The sequence below is a fragment of the Pezoporus wallicus genome, unplaced genomic scaffold, assembly GCF_028554395.1.
Source record: "Pezoporus wallicus isolate ANWC-B61680 ecotype Strahan unplaced genomic scaffold, APGP_CSIRO_Pwel_v1 contig_3858, whole genome shotgun sequence".
NCBI classification, from domain to species: Eukaryota; Metazoa; Chordata; class Aves; order Psittaciformes; family Psittacidae; genus Pezoporus; species Pezoporus wallicus.
The window spans coordinates 1,825,155-1,845,711 of record NW_026638754.1 but is presented as its reverse complement, the minus strand read 5'-3'; the positions used below and the strand labels follow the sequence as shown (position 1 = coordinate 1,845,711).

The 20,557-nt window shown below is 35.8% G+C and overlaps 1 protein-coding gene across 1 annotated transcript in view; it reads right to left on the bottom strand.

Annotated features, from left to right (window-relative positions):
• Positions 1-1,886: 1,886 nt before the first annotated feature.
• CAPZA2 (capping actin protein of muscle Z-line subunit alpha 2) overlaps positions 1,887-20,557 on the bottom strand; it is a 32,017-nt gene continuing 13,346 nt past the window's right edge. Inside the window, exons 2-10 of the mRNA XM_057412160.1 lie at positions 17,634-17,697; positions 15,663-15,714; positions 14,893-14,956; positions 14,149-14,355; positions 12,925-13,004; positions 10,057-10,135; positions 6,434-6,505; positions 3,752-3,814; positions 1,887-2,865 (exon numbers count right to left, since the gene is read on the bottom strand). Of these exons, the coding sequence (XP_057268143.1) occupies positions 2,725-2,865; positions 3,752-3,814; positions 6,434-6,505; positions 10,057-10,135; positions 12,925-13,004; positions 14,149-14,355; positions 14,893-14,956; positions 15,663-15,714; positions 17,634-17,697 (822 nt within the window). The 3' untranslated portion in view covers positions 1,887-2,724. The remainder of the gene's footprint in view (positions 2,866-3,751; positions 3,815-6,433; positions 6,506-10,056; positions 10,136-12,924; positions 13,005-14,148; positions 14,356-14,892; positions 14,957-15,662; positions 15,715-17,633; positions 17,698-20,557) is intronic.

Here is a 20,557-nt window from a genome sequence, read left to right as displayed (position 1 = left end):
ATTTTAAGACAGACATACAAAAAGGGGTGGCTTAGGAGAACCTGAAAGCCGAATTGCCACTCCCCTTGCCAGCGTACACAAAGAAGTTTAAAACTACTTGCAGAAGTTAAAATTCCTTTGTATAAAAGGGCACTGAGATGCATAAGACATAATACACTTCATAAACACAAGAATTTTACAAGTCCATATTATAAGACATAATGTCCAGTACATCAGCATTCCACAATACAAAGCTTATCTTTATATTTAAAATAGAGTATAAATAAACAGTAATTCACATTAAGACAATTGCCACAGCACTGTTTCTCAGAGGAAGTGCTTTACCTACACACAGTACCGTGAAGCCTACCAAGCAAGCTATAAAGTTCTCCAATTTAAAAGGGGTAGGGTAGAAACAAAAGGAAAGAGCAGGAACATCCAAAATCTTTGAGAGACATCAAGAACTCCAAATGTGCCATGTGCCTGAGCTGATACTCAGGTCAGCTTCAGCCGGGGAGTCGTTACCCCTAAATATGATGCAACATACCATCTCAAAAAAGTAACAGAATAGTTATTTACTTATAAATTGCTTTATTGAAGCTATAACTTAATAAATTTGATGTTCAAGGTGTAAAATCATCCCACAGACTGAAAATTAACACAATAGGAAAAAAATGTAAGTAATACAAATCTACTTATGTTACCCTACTGGTAGAACTGAACCTGTAGGATACTATTCTTTGAAGATACGGCATTAGACTGAAAGAAAAGAGAAGAAAACAGAATAATAGAGTACTTCACAGTAAAATACCTCTTTATTAGGAATATATTTAAAACTAGCTTTTTATTTCAGGTAAGAAAAATAGCATTCTGACTTTTAGCCAGTGCTGATTCCGGTCATACACAATAAAAACAGCTAGAAAAGTTATTTGCACAGTTGTTGCCCAGTAACAGTCCTCTTAACTGACCATTCATTGCCTTTGATTTTTAGCTTGCTCCTAAATATGTTGAAGAAATTCTTCAAACAAGGTGTGTATTTAGATCTTTCTTAAGACTGACAGACTGACTTGACAGCGACTCTGCATGTTACTAGCTCACATACAACTGTTAAAAGCCTTCTTTTAAAGAACAACATGATTCAAAGCTGATCTGTGGAGACAATTAAGAGGGCAACTCTCCAGGAAGACTGCGGTAGAACAAATCCCACTCTTCTACTATACAGCTGAGTACTGTAAAGTAGCAGCAATGTCAAGAACTTACAATTCATATGGTAAACTGTTCTGTGTGTACATTTTTATACAAGTCCAGACTCTCTCTTGCTATGCTATAACTTAACAGATGAATTAATTGTATCATGCTGCAAACAAAGATATGAAACCTTTGTGTAAGCATTACTGGTTTAGGAGTGTGCATAAATACCTGCCTTCTAAAAAAATACAGAAGCTGTTTAATTTTCCATCATAAGCTTATGTATCATGAGCTATATAATTAGGCAGCATGATTTAAAACAGGTTTTCATCCAATTAAAAATGAAATCTATGCATTTCGTGAAAGTGTTATACAGCATTTGTAATGAAGTCCCTGTTTTTTAAGATACCTGACATCCATTTTCAATACAAGATATATCAGACAGGGAAAGTATTCCCAAATATATTGGTTTTGTTTTTGTAATTTCTTCCATCCTCTGTGGCCAATATGAAGCTAAAATATACCTGTTTTAAGTAGACTTCCATATTTTGATGTTTCTTAAATGCAGATGGAAACAATGGATGATGATATTACAACAATCTCCAAATACACTGAGAATAGCCAATAAGCCACAAGTTTGTGGCTGTTTTAAGCAGTATCTTAAAAAAAATACATAACACCAAAATTAGGCTATATCAGGAAGCAATCTGATACTCAAATAAATAGAAAATTTGCATTTTAATGTAACATTGAATTTTAGTACATTTCAATCCAAGAAAAAAATAAACTGACAGACACAGCAAGGAGTACAGGGTTATATATTACAATATGCCTTGTTATAATACATTTGTGGCTTATGATAGAGAAACCTCAAGGGCAGACAGCGTTTGAGCTCATTTAATTGTCAGATACAAAGCATTAAATGCATTTCTGAAATAAGTACTTTCATTTAATTTTGAAATCTTAAAACAATGTTAGAACTTGCACTTTTCTTTTAAAAAAGAAAAGAGAATTTAATTACCACGGAGCTAAATAAGTATTCTGAAAGGTTTAAACGACATAGAAAATGCTTTTCCCAATTTTACATACAACAAAAGGATACACGATTTCAAAAAGAGCACCTACAACACTCCATGTTGACCTTGACCTAGAAATGCATATTATTGATCTCCACAAAGAATCCAGCAGATTTTGAAAGTTGTCCATTTCACACGAAAGCAAGAGAAAGGGTTATCATATGCAAAAATATTTTTCCGAACTGTTTTTAACTTGCAATTGAAAACTAAAGGCATGGTCTCTTCATTATAAAAAAATAAAGGTACAACAGAAACTCTAAAGGAAAATATTCAGCTACACTGAAGTTGCAACCCTCTGAAAAGAAAGAAAAAGGAAGAAAGTCAATTAGCTAAGCTTTGTGCTCTAACCAAACTACTTACAGTGACTTTCAATGGCAAAAGCCCATGCTGACTGGGTGATTTGACAGTTCCAAATACTTTTTGTAATAATTCTTATTTGTATACAAGGACACTAAAATGATCCAGTCATGCAACGTTCACTTTAAGCATTTTGCATCTCTTTTCCAATCTTATAGCTAAGGATCTTGTTCCAGTCAATCTTGGTGCGGGTAACTGGCAATTGTCGACGTAAGGCCTTGAAAGTAGTGTCCGACATAGTCTGATAATTCTCACTGATAGCAGTCTGTTGAAGTCATACAAAACAAAGGCACATCAAGAAAGGGATGTTATAGAAGAAGTTAAATGACTGAGTAGTCTTGTTACCTCTTAAAAAGGCTTAATAAAAATATTCTACGTTAAAATAATATGTTATGAAGGAAAGCTGCTAGATCTAGACTGAAATTATGTGAAGAAAATCAGTGAGACAGCTGCAATAAACACGGCTGTAGACTAAGGGCTTCAGCAAACCACAGCAGCACGAATAAAGTGCTGATCAGTTAGCTCATACATCATTAATTTCAGACACCAAAGTTTTCCACTGCTTCTTCTGTGGTGATAGTTGGGTCAGTCCACAATATCGTATGAACTTGAATACAATACATATGCTACATACATAGTAAATTTTTATTAAAGAGCATTTTTTTAAACCGACAGAACATGGCATCTGAAATTTACCTTATGCTCAAGACCTACATGAACATGAATTGACATCTACAGAGGATATCTACAACAGTTACACTTTGCTAACTTTAAAATGACTAATTGAAATGGATAATACTTACACTTAGCAAAGCTGTCTAACAGACTCTAAATAGAATCTGTACAAAAATTCCACTTCAGGAATACACTAATACTGAAAGAGCTCAGAATTGCTGACACTTGATAATGCCAGGGACTTTACTGCTCTCAAAGAAACCCATCTTAATGTTGCTTTAAGTAGGTGACTGCAATCACCAGAAAATATGAAAAAGGAGGATACAGTTAACAGCAGCATATAATCTATTTATATTTTTAAGGAACTGCTTTATCTTGATATCATAAACTTGCTAATTATAGAATACTAGCTTTGGTTTAAGTATATGGTAATGTTATACATGCAAGTAAGGATATAGTTTTTGTTTCCAACACACCTGATATTCGTTTTCTGCAGCCTCTACTATTTTTATAAATTCCTTTGCTGTCTGGGCTTCATTCTAGAAAAAAAAACAAAAAAAAACCAGCATACCTGAATGAGGTCTGATGTACAGCATGTTCCTAAGAGCATCTGGATTATGGTTTTTTTCCTGTAGTTATGAGTATTGTCAGGTAGACTCCAGGTAGACACAACCATTTACTGGCTATACCAAAACTGAACAAAACTTTTATCCAAAAGGCACGTGCCACATAAAAACAGTTGAATGGCAACGTGCATAAAGATTACTATGGATTTAAAATTCTGTGGCACGACAAAAAGACACGTGGACCAGAATAACATCTGGAAGTATGACCATGTACACACACAAATCTCTAAAAACTTGCAAAGTATTAACATTATCAATGTTAAATTTCCAGTACAAATTCAGGAAAACTTAAGAGACCACCACCTAACCCAGAAGTATGAAGAATGCAACCAAAAAATCAACACAAATTGTTCACCTCTACACATTCTGAATCCAAAGACTAAACAGAGGGAAACACTCGACATTATATACCTAGACTTCTAAAAACATCCTCAAGTACATTTTGCAAAAATGAGGGTACCACATGCCACAATGTCCAAAATTCATTATGACTGATAAACACTTCCTTAGCTTCAGGCCTCACCCTTAAGTATGCAAGTGTGTGTTTTGAAAATAAAAAATGACCCATCAGTCAATCTGGAGACAAATTAACTGAAGTGCTTGAAAGAAGTCTCAAGAAGGAAGTGAGGGTTCATGAATTTCAAGACTTCCAACTTGGTGTTAGAGACATTCCTAAGGGTACTTTCTTCAGAAGCTGTTGAAAGCTAGGAGTGTTCTTGCCCCATGTGATCCCTCATTCCTACAAAGATAAAGACTGGGAAAAAACTGTGGCAGCTTCAATTACAACTGGTTCAAAGTTCCAGTGAAACTGCACCTAGCAGCTGTGAAAGCGCTCCTATACACCACAGAAAGACATAAAGGAGGAGTTAGAGACCAAGTAGAATGAATGAAAGGGCTTTGACTTTTCAGTGAACTGAGGCAAGGAATTCAAAGGCTCTGCTCACAAAAGGAAGAATTCTGGGGTATGAAGTCTTATTTGGCTCAGAGAGAAACTAGGGATAAGAAAGTAACCTTCAGCAAAATTATTCATAGCTCTAGCTACAACGGATCTCTTCAGTCATGTATTTCAGTTGCAAACATTAATGGTATAAAACTGCTTCTCTGCCAAACAACAAAAAAGAAGAGTCATTCAGGCTCCTTTTAATCTACCTACCATTCTTTCTGTTTGAAGTAAGAATGTGTGCAGCCTCTGCCCTCCATGAAGCTCAAAATCAAGGCTAAAAATTAGCAATCAGCAGCATGCTTCCTTTTGTTTTAACAGAAGGTAGGAAAGTTACATAAAAGATGTTTTCCTACTTATCGGTCTTCTGCTGCCTTGTTAAATTGCAGAATAGGATTAAATTATTTCCCAATAGAAACTGAAGCAAAAGCTACTGAAAGGGGAACTTCTTCCACATAATCTTCCCTGAAGCAACTTTCAGTTGAATGATGGATTAAACAGATCCCTTCACTTAGGGGATCAAAAGTAATTCTATACCTACAGCTCCAGGAGCGTTATCAGTTGGCACCACCACCCCCATTCTTTGTGGTTCTATTGCAACTGAAAAGCCAACAAGCCTTGCTTTATATTAGCAAACAATATTCTTTATTGATGAGTTGAGCTTTTCAGCCAAATTGGTCACGACTAGTTATTATCTTTTAAACATTTCTACTGTTCACTTTTACAAATGCCCTCTGCCAGTTTGACCTCACCAGCTTAAGTTTTATCACAGAATACTCCAACAGAAAATCTCCCTGTTTATAAACACAATCTCCAGCAGGCAAGAGAAGCATTACTTCAAAAGCAGTAGTTGTTCATATTACCACATTCCCAACTCTTAAAGGATACATCTAATACTGTTTTCAAACAATTTGTACTTCCACTGCCTGCTCCTCACATAATCCATTTGGAATGAAGTTGAAAAAAGAAAAAAAAAAAGATGCTTTAAATATAAAGCGTGTTACGCTTCTCAAGCTGACGCATCTCTGAAAGGGCTTTTTGTATAGAAAAGCAAGAGGCTGACAGCACCAGTTACGGACAGGGAGGAAATGAAGGGGGAGTACTCACCAACTGGTATCATTTGATTACTAATTTTAGCATAGTGGTCTTCTCCCAGTGAAGCAAAGGAGAATCTCCTATTGTACTATGTAAGTGGGTTGTTATAACTCAAACCTTCTTCAGATAAAAAAAATAATTTTATAGGTCATTCTGCAGACCTACAAAAGTTTAAATAAAACAGTGCAGAAAGACTGACAGGAAGATAATTACAGATTTACAATCAAAGTTAATTTAATTTATATAAGCCACATGCAGTCATATATTAATTTTAGGTTTTGGGGTTTGTTTTTTTTTTCCTTTTAAACAATAACTATACTTTAGGTAGAAGTTGTAAATGTTACACACACACTATTTAAAAATTAGAACATTCATTGCCATTCATGCAAAAGAGCAAACTTGCATCCCAACTTCTGAGCCTTTTTTCATCTTGCTTTTCTTCTTAAATTGAAAAGTCACTTCAATATATGGACTAAGCTTTTTGAAAGTTCACTTACAGACACTGTTAGAGAATCTTGTATGTCTTTATGGCTCACCAGCTGAACGTTACCATCTTCATAATAATGAACCTACAGAAAATTAAACAAAGAATATAGTATGAAATGTTACAGACCAACAATATACAGGAAAATCAAAGCACTGTAGTATTTATCATAACAACAAACCTATACAAATGAAATGAAAACATACTTAAAATGTTACAGAACAACAAAACAAACTGGAAAACCAAAATGTTGTAAAATCTAAATATTTTTGAGGGGAATAGTAAAGAAGGTACTCTGGAAACATTTTTGTGTTGATGTTAATCAAAACGTAAACATCTTTACATGAAACATCATGACAACAACAACGTACTAGTTATGGGACTTTACTAGGAACTCTTGAAATGAACAGATTATTCTAAATGGTGAAGATATACTCAAAATAAGAATAGTTTTGGCAAGGCCTCAGGATACTCTGAAGTTGCTTTTCTATGCCATCCAAACTGTTTTCTAGGGACACCGCAACATTAAGCTTCGCCTTCTAGATCTATGTGGTTTTGGTATTTTCCTCTATTACATATAGCTCATAACAAAAGCTGGTATTTATCTAAATAAAAGAGCTATTTGGAACAGAGTCTGCCAAGGTTAGATAGCAAAGCAGAATGAAATCTATTTCCTCTTGAAATGTCATATCTACAGAATAGCTTCCTTGATTATTTTGCAGCATGAGGAGACCAGTAAAACTCTACCCAAGCTGACTTCAGTACTTTCAAATTCAGGTGGGAGGGATCTGAAAACATTCAGTTTCTAATGCAAAGGCTGGAAAACTTAAAAACCAGGAAGCATATATAGTTACATGTAATCATTCATAATAACTGATACAGAAGACACTGACTTTTAAACAGGTATCCTTAAAGATCTTTTCACAATTTTGATCAAGTCAACATAGTCAATGTAGCTGGTATTATGAGAAACTGAAACATTTGTGTCTCACCCTATTAGTCAAGGTAACATTTGAATTTGCAGAGCAATGCACAATACTATAATTTCATATACATTATGACCATATGTGTAAGAGATTGCCAATTTTATAAACAACAATAGAGGAAACAACAGAGTAAGACAGCTGTAATACCTAAGCAAAAGAAAGGTTTCCTATATGAAAAAAAAACATTTCCTATGATTCATCTTATATTTTTATTTTGCTTATTATCAAATACTTGTTTTTCAACAGAAGGTACCATCCTAACCATAAAATAAGCTTCTTTTCAAATCAAATACTACTGGGTAAAACTTCTGCCAGCCTTTTTCAATCCAGTTCCTAAAAGATGAGAAGTACTTTCTCAGTTCAAAATTCTGAGACCTCCCAATGAAACAGCATAACCCAGAGAAGTATGAATCTCCCCTCTTCTCTCTCTCAGTCCACTGCAGAGGGCCTAAACCACCCCTGTGCTCTGAGGCCAGCATCAGCATGAACATCTTATCTATCTTACCAAGTCACATTCCTGGCAAATGCTCAGGCCTAAAAACTTAACAGGGATGAAGAGTCAAATCTATTCTGGGACGCGCTGTATCTTACACAAAATACGAGAAGTAACTGTTCTGTACTACAGCTCACTGCTGACATCCTTCTAGAATGCTAGGGCTGGGTTCAGAAGGCTACAAGAAGGATGATGCTTATGAATAGAAGCTCTTGGAAAGGTTAGCTAAGGAGGGATGAAAATAACAAATTATCTAAGAGATAAAATTAGTAACCAGTACACTTATCAGTTTTTTTCCATGCACAGTTGGGGAATGTCCAAGCACCACAGGGACTGGTTTTAGGAAAAAGCTCTGCTATTGCAGTTTTACCCTTAAATATAATTAGAAAATTAATCAATGTAAGATATTAAGACAGTTGAGAATATCCTATATTAGAATTTATTAATAGATATTTCTTTTCAAAGGGAAGAAACTGTGCAAGTGACCTTAAAAATACTGAAAACACCTGAAGATAGCAGGCAATGCTGGAATCTGCCCCAACTTATTTTTAAAAGCTCTTATCAGAAACAGAGCAATGCCTGTATTGCTGTCAAATAGGGCAATGGCTGTATTGCAAATAACACAAACTTCAGTACTCTGAAATTTTGCTAAAGTTGCAGTGAGTTCATATTCTAGAGGATTATTTTGCTCCTTAACAACAAAACAAAAATAAAAAAAACAAAGAAAAAAAAAGGCACTTTATTTGGAGGGGGTAAGAGGAACACTCCCACAAATGTTGAAGAAATGGTACACAATTTCTAAAGAAATTGAAACTGACTTCAAAATTCCCTGGTGAAACAAGTAGCTCCTGTAAAGCAAAAAAGTGAAACTTTTCATTACTTTCCAGAACACAGGCTTTAACAGATGTAAAGAATGCCTTAATTATGTGAAACAGTAATAAAAGACAAAATTAGCTGGTGCCCAAATCAAGATACTTATTAAAATCTGCCTAAAATCCCTAATCAGGCTATTTTCTAGGCTACTGGGCTAACCTTTCCCAGAATTAGGTATACATCTGCCTGCTTGTTCTGAAAAATCTCCTAAAACATTTAACCAGAAGTGCATGCTGCGGAGAGAATGCTTTGCTGCCAGCTGGATTTGAGTGACAGTTTACTTACATCCTCCCAAATTCTTGAGAAGCCTAAACGTTACTTAAGATGCTTACCATGACCTTGATCAGACAACAATAATGGTTGTCGATATTTTGACTATCATTCTAGCTGTCAGAGAATTTGCCCCAGAAAGTGAAACCAGATTCAGGCCCCTGCTTGGGTGGATCTGAACACCGCTACCTACCACATCCTAAAATAACATCCTAGCTTCAGGGTATGGCTAGAAAGACATTGCATTGTATCTTCCTTCTGCAGTCAATTCACTGACTAATAAGGAAGTGCAAAACTCATGGGGGCATAGAAAGAGCAGGAAAATGGAACTTGAATAAAGTACTGTGCTAAAAGCCAGGCTGCACTAAGATCCTAGTCCCTGATTCCAGAATTGTTTTAATAAACTCCTGGAAAATATGCAAACACATTCCAAGCAACCAATCCAGGAAGTCAAGTCCCCCTGCTGACCACATGACAAGTCAGGCTTCCTTTGGTCTCAAGATTTCTGCATTCCTGCTCAGGCAGTATGAATGCCCTAATGCCACCAGTAAGGGCAAATTCTGAATGAAGCAGACCCTGATTCAAAAACTGCAGAATGACTGAATGACTGAAACCAAAGATTCCCACCTTTCTGAGCAGTTGGGTGGGTAACATTAAAAAAACCGAAATCCTGCTATTACCAGCTAAAGAAGAAAAAAAGTTGTACTTTAAAAAAAGCATCCCTCAGGAAAGGCTTGTGCCACTTTGAATTCAAGAAGCAAGAAACAAGAGGTACATGCCTAGCTGAGGTGAGCACACCTTCTGAAAGTCTTCTAAATCATTGAACACATATTCTTCTGTTTGTAAGATTAGGTAAATATGCAATTGAATTCACTAACACTTAAGTGAATGGCCATCTCTGCTTTGCTTAGTGGGTCCCCAAATTCTCTTACAATATTTAATACACTGGCCTGAATCTCCCTTGATAATAACTGGAGAGTTTACTGATCAGGACACAGTCTGAGATAAGCATACCTGAATTTTCAAGATGCCAGCCACTTGAGTGGTTGAAGGGGTGATTGTAAACTTCCATTCTGACCTCCAACGGCCATTCCTTTAAAGAAAATAAAAACGGAAATCAGATGTCACCCCACTGGTTAAGAAGAAGACCCAACATATAATGATAGTCAAAGGCAAACAGAATGAAATATGCTGTGCACACATGCACAAAATCTCTCCTTGAAGATTCAGCCCTATAGTAAGTTGAGAAGAGAACAGTTTCCCAAAATACTTAACCTAAGTTTTGGATGTGGACAAAGGAGATTTATTAGCACGGACCTTTTAACAAGGAATTAACTACTGAAAGTACCTAAAGCCTCCAATGTTCTTCCCCTCCTTTATAATTAGTTAGGCATATATAGTCAGCATTTTGTTTCCGGGACCTGGATGTCTTGCTGGATCAACGGAAGTCACACTTCACATCAGGCTATGAAAAGATTGAATGGAAGCCATCTTAAAGTAGCAAGACTTTCCACTATGCTGAACTGTAACTAGGCCTTTCAGCACTTCTAGTATTTTTGTTCCAGGACAACTATTTCCTTCCAGTTTCCTTCCACAAATTCAACATCCTTGCCAGATTGCTTAAAGGGAGTTTCAAACATCTGGAAAAGAGTATAGGGAGATTGTAGTTTCACCTGATTTCTTTCCTGTAGACTAGACATTTTCTTTTTTAGTTATGAGGTTAGTGAATTAGAAGGTTAGTACATTAAAGCTATATTAAAAATGCATTGTGGCTGTCTCTTGTTTCCTCTTTTGATTGCACTTAAAGAAGGAAAAAGTTGAAACTACGAGTTCCAGTTCTACTAAGGTTAGTAGGGGGAAGGAAAGAGAGACTTTAAGATTAACAGCTACTAACAGATCTATATTAACACATCCCTGATACTAACAACATTAACTCAGTAATAAAGCCATTCATAATTATTTCAGACAATATCTAAACTACAGATTATCACTGAAAATTCAGACTAAGGCAATTCAGAAGAAGCTTGTTGGAATCTCTAAGAAACTGAAAGGGCCCCCTAACTCAGTGATACTAGTATTATCGGTAGCCTCACAGACCAACCCATTAATTATAAGAAAGCTTACATGCTGAACTACATTTTATAGATGCACAGGATTCAATGACTAGCTACCACATTTTTTTTTGCTTTTTAGTCGCTTTGTAGTCCTAAAAGCCAAGATGAACACAATGCTTCTTCTCTGGGATATCTTCTTTTGTCCTTAAGATGCTATTACAATAAAAAGTGTTCAAGTTCAGAAGGATCCTTCAGCAGGAAATGCTCTAAGTTAAAGACAATGCATCATTATTTAGCTCTGCTGACTTCAGAGGTTTTGTAAGAGATTGACTGTCCTTCCTTTTCTTTCACATTTTTTAATAAACCATCTCTGCTACTATGCTGATAGTATTTCAGAAATCTTAGAATGTTTCTCTTTGGTCTGTATTGATTTTCTGTCATCCCACAAACTTGGTTTCATGGTAGGTTGCCAGCCTTTCAAATGCCTAAAAACCTGCGACACCTTGAGAATAAACACTGGCTGTGGCCTGGGCTGGACACCCAGACATTCAGGTGGATAACTGAGAAGTCTGCTTAACTTTGGTTAACATTCCTCCATTCCTAAATCCCCCAAACCAATATAAATTTATTCAAATTTGCTAAGAGTTAGAATTGGAGCTTAACTAGCCCCCTATAAAAGTCTTAGAAACATGCTCAATATTTACCCACGCAGGTTTGACCATAACTTTATTAATGAAAACTTTCAGGAAAGATTTTTTCCATCTATAAATGGTTGTTGCATATCAGTCTCTTCTTTAAAGACTATAGTATTAAAATAACTATTTGGAATACCAGAATTTATTTGTACTTCTGACCTAAAAAGAAAACTCAATTATTACTTCAAGTTACTTTTAATACTGATTACATCAATATTAAATTGATTTACATCAACTTTTAATATTGATGTAAAACTTAGCTAGTCAAGTTTAAGTCAGTGGAAGAAATTATTAACTGTGTAACGAGTGTACTGGGCAAATCATTGATCAGATATAGACACATGCTCAAATTACTATACAAATATAATGTTCACCTTCAGCATCAGAAAACAATATTTCTGCACTTACATACATTAACAGGATTTCAAGTAGATGCAAAATAGCAAACAAAATAACGAAATCCATTTCTTCATAGAACTGTGTATATTAGCTATCTTTCAGAGATAGCTCCTTATCTCATTTCTGATACTGTGATACCTCTGTTGTCTCTGGCCAGTTTACTGCAAGGAGCTACCCAAAGTTCACTCCAGACTGTGGAAAACATCTCTTAACCAAGTGAAGAAACAAGAAAATCAAGCTGCAATTTATGAGAGCTCATTCCATCCAAGACCACTTTCATCTTCCTCACCAAAAAATTAACAACTGAAGTCTGACAGTACATTAATCTTTGGTCACCTTTCTCCAAGACATTCAAAGTAGGAGGAGCTGGATTTATGCTATCAGTCACAAAGGAAACAACACTAGCAGAAGCAACTGTATTAGGGAACAGAGACACGGATATCAGTGCTGTTGTGATAAACTGGAAGAATCATAAGGAATTCTATGAAGTTCACAAAGCTCTTCAAGGAAGATGCAGACATGTAACCTACCACTTTACTTACCACAAAGGAAGATATATATATATTTTTTTTTTTTTTTTGACAGAAAAACTTGGGGTGAAAGGAGAGAAAAATGTCACATGCAAGATGTGCCAGCACCTCCTTCTCTGAACTAAGGGTTACCAGTGTAATGGCACTAGTGCAGTTATTCCATTTGCTGTATTTTACTGTATTCGTATCCATACAGAAACTTACCAAAAATTTTTTGCTTGGAACTGATGGCTCTCTATGCATGCAATAATGGTCTGCTGTCCATCAACTGTTTTACCATACACCTGAATTAGAAATGAAAACAAACAAAACAAAAACCCAACAACAACAAAAAGTTGTTTCAGCATCTGTCTTGCTCAAACTGCTTAGAGGTATCTTGTTCTCTTATTGTTACATAAATTGTAAAATTTAATTTTATAACCATTGTGGTTTTTACATAGTATTTTATACATGAAACATTAAAGTGTGTATTGCAATGCAGAAAAATGTAAGATTAGAAAATCTGAAGGTCAAGCATCTTAACTGAAATTTTATGTTCTGCAAACTCATTTTCCTACATTATAGGCATTTTAAGCCTATAGCAGTGACCGGTGTGACTATATGCTTTACCAGCTGGGTTTTAGGTATCAGTTATTCTACAACTAAATGATGAGTTAAGCCTTTACGGACTAACAAAAAGGTGATTAAAAGGGTGGGTTTGGTCTTCTGTCCTGCTTATCCCCTAAAATCAGATACTACTAAAATTATCTCAGTGAACATGCAATCTGGTTTCCTTAACAGAAGCTGGAACTCATCTGGATTGCCTGGAATCAAATTCAATGTTTTAACTCAGCAACTGATGGTTTTGGGTTTTTTTCTGTAGTTAATTTTTCCATCAGGTTAATACAAACCACAGCTATCACTAGATCAGTTTGCTGAGCTTCAGTCACAGGGTTCCTTAACAGCAAATGAATGCTATTTAGGCCAGACTGAGAGGTTTTATTTTAAGAAGCCATCAGAACCTGCTGATTCTGGTGGTAAGAATATAGTACTTTGATAGACAGGAAATGTCATGGAAAGAAAACAGTTTGCTTTGCTGACAGTTTTGTCTGTCAGGTTAAGCCAAGGCAAGTCTTGTGGATAATTTTTCTTTTTGTAAGTAACCAGCCAGGATCAATGGGATCAATCTGCAGCAGTCTACAGAAGGTCTTAAGCACTGAGAGTCAGCACTATCACCTGCAGTAACCACCCCACCAGTAATCCAATAGCTGAAATATGAAACATCTGAAGTTCTGCCTCATTTCCCTACATGAACTCTTGACAGGACTAAATTCTTTGCTGTCTTTACTGTTGGAACTACACATCTTCCTGGTTTTCAGTTTCAGTTTTTTCATTTCTTTTTAGATTTCTGTCTATAGTGGTACACTGGTTATATAATTTAGTACTTACTGTGCAGACACCATTTGGGTAGTGTTCTTTCACATATGCTTTCATTGCTGTTTCAACTGAATTCCTCCAGGATTCTATGGCATTTTCAACTTCATGGGGTCTGGGATCAGTAGCCTCCTTTCTTAAGTGATCAAATTTAAAAGAAATCTTGTTCTTGGGATCCAAAAACTTTCCATTTCCCAAATCACCATGTTCTGTTATCAAAACCTGTATTGTAAAATTTTATTTAACAACATTTACTATTGGGAAAAAAAGGGGAAAAAAAAAAAATCCCACACCAAATCTAATTATATCCTACATTTAACTGGAGCTTACTTATAGCCAAAGACTCACATACATATATATATATATATTTATTTACATATAAACTATGCATATAACACAAGAGGACAAGTCTAACATGACACCGATTCGGAAACAAAGCATCCTGAATCATACCCTCTTACTGCAACAAACAATGAAATACAGTAATTCAGGTTTTCTAGTACCACAGATGGAGCAAGCTGTTTCTACAACTCCAAATCATGTCTGAATGAATTCAAGCCAACACCACAGACTGAAATTTCAAGCTCTTCAGATGCCCTAAATGATTAGCTTATGGAACTAGTACGATTGGACGTCCATAGTCTCTGTATTTTGGCAGGAAAGATGCATTTCTTTTCATTTTCTTGCCAAGATATGTTCCAATACCGGAACATCTTGAACAGTTTAAGGAATGTGGCAAGGATTTCATTGTATTCATACCTGTTCGTCATAACCGTCAATTTTTACTGGAGTAAACTGGTCCAAGTTGTACTGTGCAAATGCACTACAAGAGGAAAAAAAAAAACACCAAACGCCTGCGTCAAGCACAATCTTTTTCCTTAGCAGCTGTAAGATATCTAAATAGTATCTAATGACCTGGGCAAGGATGCATCAAAAAAATTATATCAATACTTTGTTATCTAGTAGGCCCAAATTCTTAGAATCACTTTGGTTCAAATTACAGATTCCAATGAACACCACACAATGATTTATGCTCACAAGTAACCTGATATAAACAAACACATAGGCTTTACAGGAACCCATAGAAACTGGAGCAACACAAAGTTTAAAATCCACAGGGATCCAACCTACTAAGCTGGACATGTCTGTTCTTAGAGATGAAACTAATTTTGGCATAAAATACAGTAAGTGTAATGTTTTGATATAGAAGGGTCTACGGAAGCAGTATCTTACTGATGTTCAGTGCCTAACACTGAATGCTTGGTACCAAGAAACAGAAAATGAAATCCAAAAAGATGGATACTAGTTCCAAAATCCAGGTCACCCATTTCCAAAACGATTGTTCTAAATATTAGGATACAGTACAGATCTCTCCTCTGCCAAGAATTTAATCTTTATCAAAGATGTACGACACAAAGTTTTACTTGCCAAGCACTCATCTTTTTAAATAAATTTCTTACTGACAGTCAAAATCTTACTGAAAAACATCTTGCTTTTATGCAACTGAGTATATGGCATCTGGTACTTACTGGGCTGCTCCTTCCCTGAGAAGATTGTCATTATTAAGCAGCAACCGAACATCTGAAAGAAGGTATTTACAACATAAAAGTACAGTTAACTAGAAACTTGTTTCAGTCACATAGCAAATGTCAACAGATTGTACAAACACAAACCATAAACCACCCCATACCCATAAGATTACTAAGTATGAAATTTATTGCGTCATATTTCATAATTTTGACTCAACAAAATTAGAAGAGTAGTATGGAAATGGATCCCTTCCAACACAACCTGGTAAGCATATATAAGCCCCATTCTTCAGTCTGTGTGACAGCTGTAGGAATCTGTCAGACTACCTTTTAGAGAAGTTCTGAATGAGAACAGTACAGGATTCACAAGTTCACTTTTAACACGTAAACTACCAAATCCTTCACACTATACTGATTGTAGTGATTACTGTATTTTGACAACATTAATATACGTGTTGTACTTACTAATTTTTAAGCCTTATCATTTTTCTCTTTGTTCCTCAGTGACACTTAGTAGCCAGAGTACAATATATCATAATACCATTTCTTCTATCATCATACAAGAAACACATGAATATAGAATAAAGTCAATACTCTCCTCAGAATGACTTCATATTTACTAGGCAGTAAATGGTTGTTTATGTACTTGACTTACTGGCTTACTATTTACTAGGTACTATTTTAATAACAATGTAATGCACTGATCATTAGCTGATCATTAGTCTTGATATAACACTTTAAATTCTAAAGATTCACAAGGTATCATACAAGTAAAATAAATATCTCGAATATACTTGAAGTATTACCTAAACCAAAACACAAAACAACAAAACACCCCAAACAAAAACAACCTCACAAAGTCAAGAAAACCCTAAGCCAAACCAAATGAAAACACAGTTTGAAGGGCTGGAGTTTAAAGCTTTCTCTCTTTTTTAAGAAGTCAGTTTGAATCGTATTGAACACTTGTCAGGCATTTATTATCAAATGCTTTGTTATGTGTTTTCAAACATATTGTACTCAGTTACTGAGCAGGTAGCTGCGACTATAAACCAGCTTAACAATAAAGTTGATAGCAGTACTGCTGTGAGAAATTGTATTAACTTTCAGGGAGCTGGTTTAATGGGCAGCTCATCAATTGCCCATTTCACAAATGCAGTAAGTTTAAATAATAATCAGCTGGTCACAGTTTAACTGAAGAAAAACACTTTTACATTCTCTAACAAATTTAAGCTCTCACCAGCCTGACACTGACTAAAAGTTTAGGATATTAAAACTTCCTTCTTTACTTTAATAACAATAGAGAGATTTGTAAGCTACAGCTACAAACCATATGCTTTATGTGATATGTATGCCCACATACCTTGATGCAAGACAAACACAGTATTTTTTAAAGAAAAATAATATCTTAGGTAAAGTTCAGGGAACAACAGTTGAGAGAAGCCAATTTCAAATTTCCTTTCACTTTAAGATGAAGTGTGTTCAGAATTTAAGGGTTAAAAATGTCTGAAGAAAATTAATATTCTTTTCACAACTGGCATTAGGCAGTAGCCCTCTGTATATTCAGTGTTAAATATTTGTCATTATATTCTTCCTTAGATATAGAAGACCATTTTTATTCCAGCTACTTCCTGTTGGAAAATGTAATTGTCTATTAAAGACTGAAAAATAAAAAAAAAAAGAAAGAGTACATGTCTCTCTTAAACAAAACCCCTAGTGACTGTTAATTCACGACTGATTAAAAAACAGAAAGCAAGCTCATTCTCACATCACTGAGAAAAGTGGTATTTTCCTCCTTTTTCCACTTAAATTCTGTCTTGTGACTGCAAAGCTTACTATGACAAGCTACAAACCCAGCTCTTACAGCAAGAGAGTTGCTAAAATATAAGCTACATAAAATTCAGGAGAGTAACTGGCAATACAATTCTGGCTACAGACGCTTTAAATGAAAAGACAGAGTGGAGAGATACTCACCATTGAACACCTCATTGAATTCCCCAGGAGGAGCATGAATTATGAATTTTGCTGCTATGCGCACCTGAAATACAAAAACAGTTATGTGGTTGTACATGCATTCATTCCTATTCCAATCAACATGAATTCCAGACATGAAATTGTGCAACTCTGATTCCTGTATTTGTTCACATTATTTAAACTACCCTGTCTTTGTTAGAAACACAGAATATAAAGTTTCACCTCTTCAAACAGAATAGAGATTATATGTGACAAAAGCAGATAAAGGAAATTGAGTCACTCATGGTTTCTATTACTGGCAAAAAGAAAGAGATTAATATAACTCACAATCTATTTCAACTTCCAGTCCATAGATGCCTGGTAGTCAACACACAAAAAACACAATGAAGATAAATTCAATCTTCAAGGCTTCCCCTCTGATTTTATTATACTTTCCTATGGTTCTAAACTTTTGGAAGGCCCACAGCCAGACAGTAATCAGTAGATTACATGAGCTTAAACACTTTCATAGGCACTAAAGCATGTAATTTCACCTGTGTCTACCTGTAAGGTCTCTTGGTACCACAGTACCTAGGTAAGGTTAAAAGAGTCCTTCAGCAACTGCCTTCAGCCACAACCTTTTGCAGACAAAACACAGCACAAGCCAATACTCTCACTAAAAGCATGTGCACCTGCCCAGGCTTTCTCCCTCCTTCTGCTTGCCCAAGCACAGTGAATTTAGTTTTCCAGGCTGGTTCCCAGGATTGTTTGTTGCACAGCTGCAGACACATGTGCTTGCAAAAGGAACATAAAAAATGGTATTTTTTTTTCTTCCATGTGAAGCACCTTAAAACTTTTCAACTGTTACGTTACTTGCACAATGTCACTCAGCAGACTCACTTTCATTCATTCTTCTTTCCCCCTTAAACTGTTAAGGGCACCTGTCATTAAAAAAGTGTTGATTTCCTAACTTAACTTGACAAAGTTCTCAGCCTTCACACTATGGTTATATAAATTCAGGAGACATTCAAAGCTCTCTTGCACCCTTGAATATTCAAATACAGGATACCACCTGAACCACAGTTCCCATTTCTGACATTGCCAGCTATGTTTTTATGAAATAAACAGTTGGAGTATTAGTGTCTGCACTCTCTGGGCTTCCTGCTCAAAATTAAAGTATTTGAGAGGCACATACTCCATCAACAAATACTTAAAAATACCCAAAGAATACTTCATGTTTACATTTTTATATTTATTTTGAGCTACAAAAGAACTACCTGAGCATGCTAGAGCTCCTGAACTGACAGCCGAGGGTAGCAATCCAGTGTTCTAGCCCCTGGTTCTTAACAGAGCCCAAGCTTCACTGTAGCATTAACAGTGTTCAAACCTCAATGAGATCCCAAATTACTAGCCCAGGCAGCTTACCGCTCACAGAAAGTCAGCACATGGCCATAGAGCTGGCTAATGGAAATGGAAAAACTGTCAGTTCCCAACTTTCTAAACTGAATGCTGCATTCTGGATTGCAGACAGCCTTTACCTGCTACCTCAAATACCTCAAATTCAGAACTCTTTCCATGCAAACAGAAATTTGCATTATACTGAGATAAATGCCACAGGGTTTACTCTTCTCACAAGAGACACAGAGAGGCAAGAGCATCTTCTTCTATAGCAGCTTATTAAAACACCTGCCCAGATAAGAAAAAAGCATGACTTGGATTGCCTGCTTTGACCCAAAGGAATGCGAACTCATCTGCCTTAGGTAGATTACCCCAATCACCAATCTGCATGTTTCCTAGGTACGCACTTTGTACCTCTCCTGCTAAAAACAGCATACACAGCTCAGTGCTCACACCAAAGAAATCTAAAGGCTATGAAATACAGCTAACCTACAGTACTAAGAAGGAGATTATAACTCATGAAGGAGAAGGGGAAGACAGGCTCTAAGTTCTGAAATAAAAGGTCCATCACTTTGGGGTTGGGCAGCAGCTAAATGAGCAAAATTAAGCAAAATATGGGTGCCCAAACTGCACTCTGAATAATCATTACACTGGTCATTATTTATTACTCATTTATTACCATTCATATCATATCGTTATTACTCATTACCACTAAATCAGTAATATCTGTTAGGTGAGATATTAAGCCTCTACTACAACTAGAATAATGCCTCATTTTTCAGCTGTTTTGGTAATGTAAAACTGGGTTTTCCTTCTTTTTTGCTATCAGTAATAACTATTCTTATGAGTCAGATTAATACTTCTGAATGGATATTACTCATAATATAGCTAAAGAGTAACAGATGTTTCCTCAGGACAGACTAACCAGAATTCGATGACCTCAAGGTCCCTTCCAACCCAAACCATCCTATGATTTTACTTGTAAATTTAATTCCTCAATGAGATTTTTTTTTCAGTGTGGTAATTCATCATCCTTGCCACTTCTTATAGGACAAATAAACATGCAAATTAGGAATGAATTTCTCATCAAGAAATATACTCATGCTTACATAAGCAAAAAACCTAGTAGGTCTTCAGAAGCTGAGTCTTGTCAGCTAAGGCACTCTGCATTTTGCTAACCTGCCTTTGTGAAGCCCATTTAAAGCTAATCCATTTCATCAGTTAAAGCCATTAACTTACCTGTGGAGATGAGTATCTGAAAAAGCCTTATTTCCCCAACTCATACAATACAAGAAGCACACCTAAGAATTAAATCTAGTAGTCTCATTTACACACAAGAATTGAAAAGCATTTACAGCTTCTTTATTGCCACTGATTTTTTCCAGAAATAAATGCTCTAAAACAGGCTTCTGTTTTCCAAATGCAGACTGATACTGAAGGATAAACGAACACATTTTCATGAACCTCAGTGAGATGAAGATCTCCTCCTTTTGGCAGTCAAAAGCCACTGGCTCAGCTATCACTCGAGAAAGCACATTTTTAAATAA